General features: G+C 43.7%; 1 protein-coding gene across 1 annotated transcript in view; it reads left to right on the forward strand.

Moving 5' to 3' along the window:
- gars1 (glycyl-tRNA synthetase 1) overlaps positions 1–12728 on the forward strand; it is a 46585-nt gene extending 33857 nt beyond the window's left edge. Inside the window, exons 13-17 of the mRNA XM_041184889.1 lie at positions 2653–2738; positions 4182–4291; positions 7623–7716; positions 11046–11236; positions 12415–12728. Of these exons, the coding sequence (XP_041040823.1) occupies positions 2653–2738; positions 4182–4291; positions 7623–7716; positions 11046–11236; positions 12415–12531 (598 nt within the window). The 3' untranslated portion in view covers positions 12532–12728. The remainder of the gene's footprint in view (positions 1–2652; positions 2739–4181; positions 4292–7622; positions 7717–11045; positions 11237–12414) is intronic.
- The last annotated feature ends 954 nt before the right edge of the window (positions 12729–13682 follow it).

Here is a 13682-nt window from a genome sequence, read left to right on the forward strand (position 1 = left end):
TTTGCAGGTTTCTAAAACAAACCTCAGACTTACTGCTATTCTTTGCAACCTTATAAGCCACCTCTTTTAATGTAAGACTACCCTTAACTTCCTGAGTAAGCTATAAATGGATTTTTCTTGCTGAGCTTTTGTTTTCAATGGAATGTATTTTTGTTGAATATTTTGAATCATTTCTTTAATGTTGCCCAGAGTTTATTTGCAGCCTATTTAGTCGGTCAATCTTAGCCAATTCTCTCCTCATACCTTTAAATTTAAGATTCTTTTTGGTGATGTAGAGAATGTTGTTTTATTGTAATATGATCATTATTTCCCAGTGGATCTTTTGGCATCATTTCACAATATTAGATCTAAAATGGCTTTGGCCCTAGTCGGTTCCAGGGAATTTTTTCTCCACGAAACTGCCACAAAAACATTCTACAAACTCATCTTCCGGTCCACCCTTGCCAATTTATTTCGGTTAAAATCTCAGTCTGAGTGGACATAAACATTCACTGTCAGTGCAGAAGCAAAACTGACCCGTTAAGCCTGGGCAGCTTTCCAGTGACTCTGTGACCCGCAGAATTTAAGCTCCTGCTCGGGTTCTGCCTGACAGGTGGAGTTAGAATCAGCCTGTGTGTATTTGAACTGGATTTGAATGGAGATCACGATGTTGATTCAGAGCTTGTGGAGGAGATTAACTAGAAGGGTTCCAGGGTAGAGGGATCGTAGCTAACACAGAGAGAATGGAGAAACTGGAGATATTCTATCTCAGATAAGACCATAAGACGTAGGAGCAGAAGTAGGCCATTCGGCCCATCGAGTCTGCTCTGCCATTCAATGAGATCATGGCTGATCTGATAATCCTCAACTCCACTTTCCTGCCTTGATTCCCTTACTGAATAAAAGTCTACCTAGAGCAGGGAAGGTCAAGGAGAGATTTGATGGAGGTGTTCAAACTCATAAATAATTTTGATAGAGTAGATTAGGATAAACTGTTTCCACTGGCAGGAGGGTCGGTACCCAGACTAAAGGTACTTGGCAAAAGAGCCAGAAGGAAGGAGAATTTTTTTTTTTGCATGGAGTTGATGTGATCTGGAATGAACTGGCTGAAAGGGCGCTGGAAGCCGATTCAATAATTACTCTCAATAGGAAATTGTTTAAATACCCGAATAGGAAAGAAAATTGCAGGGCTGTGGGGAAAGGGGAGGTGGAACGGGTATGGAGACTAATTGGATAACTTATTCAAAGAGCCAGCCTGTGGTCGATGGGCCAAATGGCCTCCTTCTGTAGCCTGATTGAATGTTGCACCTCTTGCCAGTTTAAAGCTGACCTGGGCATTCACTGTGTTGAAGCAGTATGACTAGAACTTCCAGGAGAATCACACTTCAGCTGCTGGGTGCAGTGAGCTAGTGAGAACGTTTCATAGAAATCAATGTACGACTTGAAACGCAAACCGGTATTCCTTAAATTTATAATTTTATAAAACCTGCTTCAAGGCAGAAAGCCAAAAAAATACTGGAAAAGACCATGAATATGCAGGGCACTGCCTAAGTGAGTACGGTAGCATAGTTGTTACATTACTGGGCTAGTAATCCAGAACCTGGACTAATGAGCTGGAGACAAGAATTCAAATCCCACCCCTGGCAGCTGGAGAATTTAAATTCAGTTAATTAAATAAATTTGGAATAAACAGCTAGTCTCAGTAATGGTGGCCACTAAACTACCAGATTGTTGTAAAAAACCGATTTGGTTCACTAATGTCCTTACTCTGTCTATGTAACTCCAGACCCACAGCAATGCAGTTGACTTAACTACCCATATACTTACACCAAGTCCCATTCATCCATCAAACCCTGTGTTCGCTGACTTACATTGGCTCCTGTTTAAGCAGTGCCTTGATTTTAAAACACTCATCCCACTAGTGCCTTGCCCTTCCCTATCTCTGTAATCTCCTCCAGCCCCACAACCCTCCGAGATAGCTGGCCCTTTGTAATTCTGGCCTCTTGAACATCCCTAATTTTAATTGCTCCAGCATTGGTGGCTGTACCTTCAACCTCCTGGGCCCTAAGCTGTAGAATTTCATCACTACATCTCTTCATCTGTCTATCATCTTTCCTCCTTTAAGACGCTTCTCAAAACCAACCTCTTTTACCAAACTTTTGGTCATCTGTCCTAATATCCCCTTATGTGCTGTGTCAAATTTTGCTTTATTATGCCCTTGTGAAGGGCATTGGGAGGTTTTATGATGTTGAAAGTGCTATATAAACAAGCTGTTGTTACTGAAATGGCTAAGCAAGTCGCTCAGTCAATAAATGCTGGTCTTACCAGTGCCACCCACCTCTCAGGAATGAATCAAAAAAGCCTTTCCATTGGTTTTCCTACCTGATACTGTCCCAGATTTCTTAAAATGACCATTGTGATCAGCTTTTGACTGTCCAGTCCAGACATCCATCCCACTCTCTCTGTGATAACTTACCAAAAAAAAAGCTCTTTATCAAGGAGAGGAAAAAGATAAACTATATTCAGCCCCTGTATCGCTGGGGCTTGACCTCCCAAGTTCAACCCAGCTCACAGCAGTTGGATAAGCACTGACATATTTTAATCCTGGGCTGGCCAGTTTGTTAAAGGTGTTGGCAATGTGCGAGACTGATGTTGCTTTATCCCTCTTTCCAGGGAGTTCACCTTTGAGTCAGAAGGAAAAAGCTTCACTCTGAAAAAGAACATGGTTGGAGTGAAAAGGTTTCAGAAGACTTTACATGGTCAGTGGCTTCCTCTTGTTGAGCGATTGTGTTGTTATTTCCAAATTGGCCCTCAAGCTGTTTTATACTTTATCTCACCAGCTCTTTCTCCCCCACTCCTCATAGAGTTGTGTGAAATCCTTTGATTGTAAATAGTGTCTGCCAACACAGCATCACATTGTTCATAGTCCTCTTAGTGGCTAGGTAATGCTTTGCTAGTAAATATTGTGACCATCTCTACTTTGCATCCCTATCTGATATACCCCAAAGTCTGGCAAACAGAATAACTTTCCAGTAGATGTCACCCATCAGGCGTTATGCTCCAGATATAGCACCTTATTAACATAGGTAATATGACAGTCATTTAGAAACATTCTGGGACGCAGAGACTTGAAGTGAAAATTTTTACTCTGGATTGTCTTGCAGTGGATATTAATTTATGGCCCCTAACTGTGCCTTTCTGCCGATACTTCCTGAGGCCAGCACACGCTAGCCTAGGTTTGACAAGTGGCAGCATCCTACTCGGTATCTGCCCTCTCTGCTGGGGCAGTTAATGTAAGTAAAAGCAGCGGCAGCAGGGCCCAGTCACACCCTCACCAGATGCCAATTTGTCCTGGTACGGTTCAGTGTGGCAAGATTGGTCAGAGGGACAGAACCCTCAGTCATGCTTTTCCCATGTCTGGGGGCCATTTGGAGCTGTCCTGACTTAAGGAGCTAACTAAACACAAGACCAGGGATGAAACCCCCTGGCATGTTTCTGTCCTGTACTGGGTAACACAACAAGAGACACAATACTCAAGCATGGGGCTTAACCAATGGTTTGCAGCATAACTTCCTTGCTTTTGGACTCTCTCCCACTGTTTGTAAAGCCCTTGATCCTGTATGATTTTTTTTTTACAACCTTACCAACTTGTCTTATTACCTTTATGTACTTATGCCCCCAGTACAGAGTTATCTGTAGATAGGAAGAAAATAACCATCGACAGGCTGCTGCTTCCCAGCACAACCATTGCTGATGACTTTGTCCTGGAGAAATGTCACATATAAAATGACTCTTCATAGTGTTATCACTTGGCTTTCATGTACTTGTAAAAACCTGATACACGCAGCTGACAGTCATCAGACTGAGAGACTCACATTTATATCAGGAACTTCACATGCAATGAATTAGTTTGAAAGTGCAGAAGATCACACAGGCAAATGTAACAAGTCATTTTGTGCATAGCGAGATCCCACAAATATGAATGTGAGGAATGGACTTTGGTCAGCTACAGCATGACGAGTGGGACTTTCTCTGCAGCTGAATCTGAAAAGACCTTGGTGAGACTCTGGGACAGTGGGGAATATTTTCAGTGGTTCTGTGGAAGGGAATGTGGTGAGCAGGTTTTACCCCAGTCTCCCTGAACTCTCGAGGTTTCCTACTTACACTAATTTAATCTTATTTTTTTATTGCTGGTGCTTCAGTTGAGGAAATTACTCCAAGTGTGATTGAGCCGTCCTTTGGCATTGGAAGAATCATGCACTCAGTTTTTGAGCACACCTTTCACATCCGGGAAGGGGACGAACAGAGAACAGTAAGTCCGTACATTCTCGCTGCACCATATTTGAGCTCAGAAATAAAAAAAGGGGCGGACACACTGCCAGGAGTGTACTATAGACACTCCAATAGTGGAACTGAGTTAGAAGAGCAAATATGTAGATAGATTTCTGAGTGCAAAAACAATAGGGCAGTAATTGTTGGGGACTTCAGCTATCCTAATATCAGTTGGGATACGAACAGTGTAAAGGGCACAAAATTCTTGAACTGCATACAAGAGAACTTTTTTAGCCAGCACGTAACAAGCCCAACGAGAGGGGGCACAATTCTAGATTTAGTCTTAGGAAATGAATCTGGGCAAGTGGATGAAGTAGCAGTGGGTGGCCATTTTGGAGATGGTGACCATAATATAACTAAATTTAGCATCATTATGGAAAAGGACAAAGATAGAACAGGAGTAAAGGTTCTAAATTGGGGGAAGACAATTTTTACAAAGCTGGGAGGTGAGCTGGTGAGAGTGGACTGGATACAGATATTAGAAAGAAAAACTGTCAAATCAAGAGGAGGTAAAGGCGAGATTCTATGAACACAGTGTAGACTTGTCCCCACAAAGAAAGAGGATGGTACTACCAAATCTAGAGCCCCCTAGTTATCCAGAAGCATACAGGGTAAGATAAAGCAGAAAAAGAAAGCTTATGACAGCCACAAAAGACTTAAATACTGTAGAAAGCCTAGAGGAATAGAGAAAGTACAGGGGTGCAGTTTACTTGGAAATGGAAATTAGGAAAGCAAAGAGAGGATATTAAAAGATATTGTCAGGTAAAATCAAAGAAAATCCTAAGATATTTTAGCAGAACGTTAAGAGCAAGAAAGTAACTAAGGAAAAGGTCGGGCCTGTCAGAGGTGTACATAGTAACTTGTGGGTTGATGCAGAAGATGTGGGCAGGGTCTCAATGAGTATTTTGTCTGTCTTCACTAAGGAGAGGGATGATGCAGACATTCTAGTTAAGGAAGAGTGTGAAAAATTAGATACAATAAGCGTAATGAGAGGGGAAGTACGAGAGGGACTGGCATCCTTGAAAGTGGATAAGTCACCAAAGCCAGATGAATTGTATCCCAGAGTGTTGAAGGAAGCCAGGGAGGAAATAGTGGATGCTCCGAGGATCATTTTTCAATCCTCACTACATATAGATGAGATCCCAGAGGATTGGAGGTCTGCAAACCTTGTACCAATATTAAAAAGGGTGTGAGGGATAGGCCAGAAAATTACAGGCCAGTCAGTCTGACTTCTGTGGTGGGCAAATTATTGGAAACAATTCTGAGACAGGATAAACTATCACTCAGAAAGGCACGGATTGGTCAGGGTATGTCCAGCATGGTTTTGTTAGGGGAAGGTCGTGTCTTACTAACTTAATAGAATTTTTTGAGGAGGATTGATGAAGGTAGTGCAGTGGATGTTGTCTACATGAATTTCAATAAGGCATTTGACAAGGTGGCAGGTTGGATCCAAAATTGGCTCAGTGACAGGAAACAAGTGGTAATGGTTGATGAATGTTTTTGCAAATGGAAAATGGTTTCCAGTGGCAATTCACAGGGCTCAGTGTTGGGGCCCTTGCTGTTTGTTGTATATATTAATGAGTTAGACTTAAATGCGGAAGGCATGATTGGGAAATTTGCACATGACACAAGAATTGGTCGTGTAGTTGATAGTGAAGAGGATAGCTGTCGACTCCATATCAATGGTTTGGTTGAGTGGACGGAGAAGTGGCAAATGGAATTCAATCGGGAATATTGTGAAGTATTGCATTTGGGGAGGGCAAACAAAGCAAGGGAATAATCAATAAAAGGCAAGTTATTGAGAGAGGTTGAGGAAGCAAGAGACCTTGGAGTTTATGTCCACAGGTCCCTGAAAGTGGCAGGACAGTTGAACAAGGTGGTGAAGAAAGCATATGGAATGCTTTCCTTTATTGGATGAGGTATTGAATATAAAAGCAGAGATGTAATGATGGAACTGTATAAAACACTGGTTAGGCCACAGCTGAAATTTTGTGTACAGTTCTGGTCACCACATTACAGGAAGGACAAAATTGCCCTGGAGAGAGTGCAGAGGAGACCTGCAAGAATGTTGCCAGGACTTGAAAATTACAACTATGAGGAGAGATTGGTAGGCTAGGGTTGTTTTCCTTAGAACAGAGGAGGATGAGGAGTGACCTAATTGAGGTGTACAAAATTACAAAGAACCTAGATAGGTTAGACAGGAAAGACCTGTTTCCCCTAACTGAGGGGTCAATTACTAGGAGCATAGATTGGTAGAAGGATTAGAGGGGACATGAGAAAAAACTTTTTCACTCAGAGCGTGATGGACATCTGGAACTCACTGCCTAAGTTGGTGGTCGAAGCTGAAATGCTCAACTCATCTAATAGGTACCTGGATCTGCATCTGAAGCACTGTAAACTGTAAGGCTGTGGACCAGGTGCTGGAAAGTGGGATTAAAATGAGCGGTTATTTCTTCTTTCTCCTTTTGGCCGGTGCAGTCATGATGGGCTGAATGGCCTGTTTCTGCACCGTGACTTTTCTATGGTTCTATGTCTGTGTCTATGAATTATTTTTACACGATGAGGTGTTAAGATGCTCTGCTAGAAAGGACAGTGGAAGCAGATTCAGTAGTAACTTTCAAAAGGAAATATAAATAGTAATCCAGTGACCCAGGCTAATGCTTTGGGGCCATGGGTTCAAATCCCACCATGGCAGCTGGTGGAATTTGAATTCAGTTAATAAAATCTGGAATGTAAAAGCCGGTCTCGGTGATGGTAACAATGAAACTATCATTGATTGTCGTAAAAGCCTATCTGGTTCACTAATGCCCCTTTAAGGAGGGAAATTTGCTGTCCTTACCTGGTCTGGCCTACATGTGACTCCAGACCCACAGCAATGTGGTTGACTCTTAAGCCACTCAGTTCAAGGGCAATTTGGGATGGGCAACAAATGCTGGCCTTGCCAGTGGCACCCACATCCCATGAAAGAATAAAGGAAATGAATGGACTGACAGGACTCTGAGGAGTGGGGAGTGGAATTAATTGGATAGCTGTTTCAAAGAGCCAGCAGGGGCACAATGGACTGAATATTCTCCTTCCATGGTGCATAATTCTGTGGTTATATTATGTAATGTGTAAATATTAATGCTGACATCACCTTTAAGTAGAAGTTTAACAGGAAAATAAACAGATTGAAAGAGGTTGGGAGGGGAATCTGAAACAGAAATGTGATGGTAGTGTGGGGTTGCTGAAATGTTTCAGAATACAATTTAAAACCTGAATTCAGGTTCCTTCTGTACGATGTAATGTCTCCCTTCCATTTCTCCTGACAGTACTTCAGCTTCCCGGCGACGGTGGCTCCGTATAAGTGTTCCGTCCTGCCCCTCAGTCAGAACCAGGAGTTTGTTCCATTTGTGAAAGAGCTTTGTGAGTAGTCGGTGTTTAAAGAGCTTGTTGATAAACTAGCGACTTAATTCAAATCTGTTTGATCAACGCCTGAGCTTTGTGTCTCTGATGTTGACTGGCCGTGTGTTTTCACTGTAGTTTATTTTTTTGGTTGTTGTTTAATCATCCAGTTTATTTGTACTCTTGATGTAAGAAGATTTGGGGGCGGTGAAAGGGAAAGAAGGAAAGATTTGCATTTATATAGCACCTTTCATAACCTCAGGACCTCCAGAAGCACTTTACCAATGAAGGACTTTTTGTGAAGTGGAGTTACTGTTTTAATGTTGCTCTAGATGCCTCAACAGTGCCTGGGACCAAGTTCACCTGTCCAACCATGTAAACTGAACATGATGGCACAAGGCAGCAACAGGGGTCTGGCCAACTGGTTGACACACTTGACCTTTCACCTCTGGAACTGGCTGGATCCAAGGCCCAGTCTCCAATAGCTGCAAGGTTGCAGTGTGAGATAAGATGAGAAGGATTGTGAATTATATATTGCCTAACCAAGCCTCAACTACTGTATTTCAAAGGTATTTCATTCAGTATAGTAATTTATATTGTTCAGTTGTGTCAAGCTGCATGGATGTTACAGCACAGAAGTTGGCCATTCAGCCCAGCTGCTCCATGCTCCACACGAGCCTCCTCCTGACACTGACCCCCTATGTAACACTATTCATCACTTCTTTCCTGTTCAAGAAACGCACTCTCTGTTATGTGCATTCCACAACCAGACTTCATTCTGTTTATACGGCTACATTCTCTCTAGTTCTGTGTCAGCCTTGACTCAATGATAAAATCCTCACCTGAGTCATGAGGTCATGGCTCGCTCCATAGGTTTGGTGAGATCGGCCTAGGACTAAAGGATGCTGCACGATTTGAGGTTAACCTGTCAGTTGCTTTTTGTGCACAAAAGGGCTGTTTTGTTTCCCTAGAACAGTGACTACACTTCAAAAAATATACTTAATTGGCTACTTATTTCTTCCAGAGTATTAATTTCATCTGGCAGAGCACAGTAAGATCCCACAATCAATAAGGAGATGAGCACCAGTTAATCTGCTTTCAGTCATGTTAGTTGATGGATCAGCATTGCTAGTGCCTCAGTTGGTTGCACTCATGCCTCTTGTGGATTGTGGGTTCAGGTACAACGCATACAACATAGGCAGATTCTAGTGCAGTACTCGGGGAGTGCTGCACTGGCAAAGGTATATTTCAAATGTCATGTTAAACCGAGGACCTGTCTATTCTTTCAGGTGGACGTGAAAGATTCCATGGCACTATTTTGGAGAAGGGCAAAGGAGTTCTGGTGCCCTGGTCAATATTTATCCCTCAATCCCATCACTAGTCAAACAGGTTATCTGGTCATTGTCACATTGTTGTATCCCTGTCTCTTTTCCTACATTACAACAATGATTACATTTCAAAAATGCTTTGTGGCAGTAAAACACTTCTGGGCATCCTGAGGTTGTGAAAACACTCTCTAAATGTGAGTTCCACGTGATGGTTTATGTTCAGCTACTTTCAGAGGGCAGGGCCACCATTGGATGTCTTCTCTGGAGTGAGGCAACTCCGACAGTTCGGCACTCCCTCAGTAACAGGTGTTAACCTAGATATTTGTGTTCAAATCTCTGGAGTGGGACTTGAACCTTCAGTCTTCTGACTTGTAGGTGAGAGAGCTACCCAGTGGGTGAAGGCATTCAAGGCACAGGTGGGTGTAAGTCTACAGGAAAAAAGCTGTTGCTGGTCAGAGACTATGCTGGCTGCATCTGTCTCATTCTGGTGCAAGTATGGACTGTGCCAGGGATAAAAGTACATCAGTGGAGGCATTGGAGATTTCACCCCTATCTGGCCACTGATCACTCAGTCCTGGTATAAATCACAGATAGTGAGAAAAGGTCAGATTCCTCAGCACTGAAATGCATTAAATACATGGGGCAGCACATATCAACAAAAATGTTCTTGGGCACTTTCTGCCATCAAAGACCTGACTCCAACTGGGTAACTGTAAACATTGGACCTGTTCGTTGATGGAAACAGAGACGTCAGTCATTAGTTCTCTGTTCTCCATGTTCAGTTTTGGTCTCTTTATTTAAGGAGGGATATACTTGCATTGGAAGCAGTTCAGAGAAGGTTCACTGGTTGACTCCTGTGATGAAGGGGTTGTCTTATGAGGAAAGGTTGAGCAGGTTGGGCCTTTGCTCTTTGGAGTTTAGAAGAATGAGAGGTAATCTTATTGAAACATAAGATTCTGAGGGAACTCGGCAGGGAACTAGACACTGAAAGAATGTTTCCCCCCCCATTGGGGAATCTAGAACTAGTGGGCACAGCTTCAAAATAAGGGGTCTTCTATTTAAGATTGTGATGAGGAGGAATTTCTTCTCAAAGGGTTGTTAATCTTTGGAATTCTTTACCCCAGAGAGCAGTGGAGGCTGGGTCATTGAATTTATTCAAGGCTGAGTTAGATAAATTTTTGATTAACAAGGGAGTCAAGGGTTATGGAGACACAGGAAAGTGGAGTTGAGGCCAGAATCAAATCAGCCATGGTCTTATTGACTGGCGGAGCAGGCTTGAGAGGACAGATAGCCTACTCCTCCAGTTTCTTGTGTTGTTATTTTATGGTAGATCTGACACTGGATTCCAAGTTTTCTGCTGTTTCGATGATAGATGGAGCCAATGGGGACGAGCCTTATCCCTTTTAAAAAGGGCACTGGCAACTATCACTGGATATGAAGTTACTATTTACAGGCTCCACTTGCTTCAACCATCTAAAAAGGCAAATGCCACAGATGCATGTGAACACCCTCACCTGGAAGTTCCCCTCCAAACCACTCACCATCCTGACTTGGAAATATGTCACCGTTCCTTCACTGTCACTGGGTCAAAACAACAATAATTCCTAACAGTGGTGTGGGTGTACCTACACAACATGGACTGCAATGGTTCAAGAAAGCAGCTCACCACCACCTTCTCAAGGACAATTAGGGATGGGCAATTACCAGCAATATCAACATCCTGAGAATGAATTTTTAAAAACTATTTAATATGATAATTTTTTTGACAAATTTGTATTTAAGCTCAGAGTTTACCCGCAAAGTAGCTGAGCTAGAGAGGGTCAATAGAGTTGTCCCTGATCTGTGTGCAATTAGCTGAACTCATAGATCAGTGTGATGGATGGAGGGATACAGTTAGTTTGGGACCATGGCGAAGATTCCCAAGGAGGTAACGAGAAATCCAGTGGGGAGGGGGTGCTATTCTGTTGTGTTTGCTGATTATCTGTGCCCCTCCCCAAATGACACTGCCTATCCTCCCTGCAGCTGAAGCACTCACCAAACACTCCGTTTCCCACAAAGTGGATGACTCCTCTGGTTCCATTGGGAGACGGTATGCGAGGACGGACGAGATTGGTGTGGCCTTTGGCATAACCATCGACTTCGACACGGTGAACAAAGTGCCCCACACGGCCACACTGAGGGACCGTGACTCGATGCGGCAGATCCGAGCTGAGGTAGGTGCAAGGAGCAGGTTCACTGTTCATCCTCCCCTCCCTCTATCGTTGGGTGTACATCTACTTTAATACAACACTGAGGGTGTCCAGATATCAGGAAGCCACTGTTGGTTTTGACTGCAGAACTTGGGAAGTGGGTTGGTTATTTCAGTGATAGTTTGTAGATCAGCAACAAGAACTCTGGCATTTTCAGAGGTCCACTCAACGCCTCCCCATATCTGTGATCATGGCCCAGATCTTCCAGTGTCTGGATAGTCGGAGAGCAGACATAACCCCCAAGATGTGCTTCGGCACCCTGCAGAAGTCCCAACACACTGACTCCGTGGGAATTTTCCAGGAAGTTTGAACTTCCGATGTGCAATTCCCCTGCTCCCCGGGACCCACCGACAAAGTCTCCGACTCTGAGTTAGAGCTGGAGACTTTGGACGGTTCTGACTTGCTCACCTGGATAGTTCCCAGAAAATGTTAGACTGAAAAATTCTAATCTAACTCCTGGGTAACTATACAGCTGACCCCCCCCCGAACCCCCCCACCAACCCTCCCTCGACCTGACTAGCCCCCCCACCACCCTACAGGCTGCCACCAATTCACCCATAAACCAAAAAGCTTGGGAACCTTTTGAACACTTGGAATACGGCAGCTAGTGCGGTACAAAGGAGACACAGCTTCTGCACTGATTCTCTTTGCCGCTGTCTGTGAGGACTCCTACACTGACGGAGTTCTGCAGGATTCTCCATCGGAAGTCGGAGCCTTTTCAATGGATGCAGGTTAAGTGGGTAGTTTCTGTCCGATCAGAGTTGGTCCGCAGGGACTCTGACTCTGAACGCAAGTTTTGAGCCTATGTCTCTATCACACCAGCTCTCATTTCTAACTTTAGTCCTCATCCAACATTCTCCTCCCAGTTTCCTATACCTTTAACATTGTCTAAAAGTCTCTAAAGTAATACGGCACCAGATTGCTGAAGCGATTCCTCACATTGCTGCAGTTTGGCCGTGATCTGGAGTCATTGGGACATGCACAAGCTGAGCCTGTCTGCCTCAGTTCCACTCTGGACAATGTATTTCAACAAATGAACCAGCCCCAAAGTTGTTGTCATTGGAGAGACAAATCCCAGCGTCAGCCCACCTCCCCCACCCCGCCCCACTCAAACTATTCACTGTTTAATTGTTTTTTCACAGGTTTCAGAACTTCCACAAGTTGTCCGAGATTTAGCCAATGGATCCCTGACCTGGGCTGATGTCGAGGCCAAGTACCCTTTGTTCGAAGGGCAGGAAACGAGCAAGAAAGAAAATTGAATGTTGCCCCTCAGTATCTCTCTCCCGTCCTCTGCATAACTCAGGCACAGTGAGCTGTGCTGTGAATATTGGTAATACAGGCCTGACTGAAAACATGATCACCAACCATGACTGTTATACCCATGGAACGCCAACCCGTCACTGCAGGAATATGGAAGAATTTAATAAGATTCTGTACAGTAAAACCTGATAGTGAACTGGCTGGTTGTGTTTTTCTGCTGTGCCAGCCCTCAACTTGAGTTGCTTTTAGAACTAAACATCTAGGTTACAATTTGGTGGTGCACTCTGTAGAAACACTAAACAGTTTACTCTGCTAACAGGCAGTAAAGTGCCTGAGAAACTTATTTATCTCTCTTCAGTGAATGACTGGGGAGGAGGTTTCCATTGATGAGAGAAAAGGTCACCATCAGTCAACTGAGGAATAATCCTCCCATTCAACTTCAGCGTACCACAGGGATCTGTGCTGGGTCCCCTATTATTTGTCATTTATATGAACAACATAGATGACTATGTGGGGGGTAGGATTAGTAAGTTTGCGGATGACACAAAGATTGGCTGGGTGGTTAACAGTGAGGTTGAGTGTTTTGGGCTACAGGAAGATATAGACGGGATGGTCAAACGGGCATATAAGTGGCAGATGGAATTTAACCCTGAAAAGTGTGAGGTGATACACTTTGGTAGGAGTAATTTGACAAGGAAGCATTCAATGAACAGCATGGCACTAGGAAGTTCTGAGGAACAAAGGGACCTTGGCGTGTGTGTCCATAGATCTCTGAAGGCAGAGGGGCATGTTAATGGGGTGGTGAAAAAGGCATATGGGTCACTTGCCTTTATCAATCGAGGCATAGATTACAAAAGTAGGGAAGTCATGTTGGAGTTGTATAGAACCTTAGTGAGGCCACAGCTTGAGTACTGTGTGCAGTTCTGGTTGCCACATTATAGAAAGGATGTGATTGCATTGGAGGGGGTGCAGAGGAGATTCACCAGGATGTTGCCTGGGATGAAACATTTAAGTTATGAAGAGAGGTTGGATAGACTTGGGTTGTTTTTGTTGGAGCAGAGAAGACTGAGGGGTGACCTGATTGAGGTGTACAAGATTATGAGGGGCATGGACAGGGTGGATAGGGAGCAGCTGTTCCCCTTAGTTGAAG

The sequence above is a fragment of the Carcharodon carcharias genome, chromosome 3 (assembly GCF_017639515.1).
Source record: "Carcharodon carcharias isolate sCarCar2 chromosome 3, sCarCar2.pri, whole genome shotgun sequence".
Classification (NCBI taxonomy): Eukaryota; Metazoa; Chordata; class Chondrichthyes; order Lamniformes; family Lamnidae; genus Carcharodon; species Carcharodon carcharias.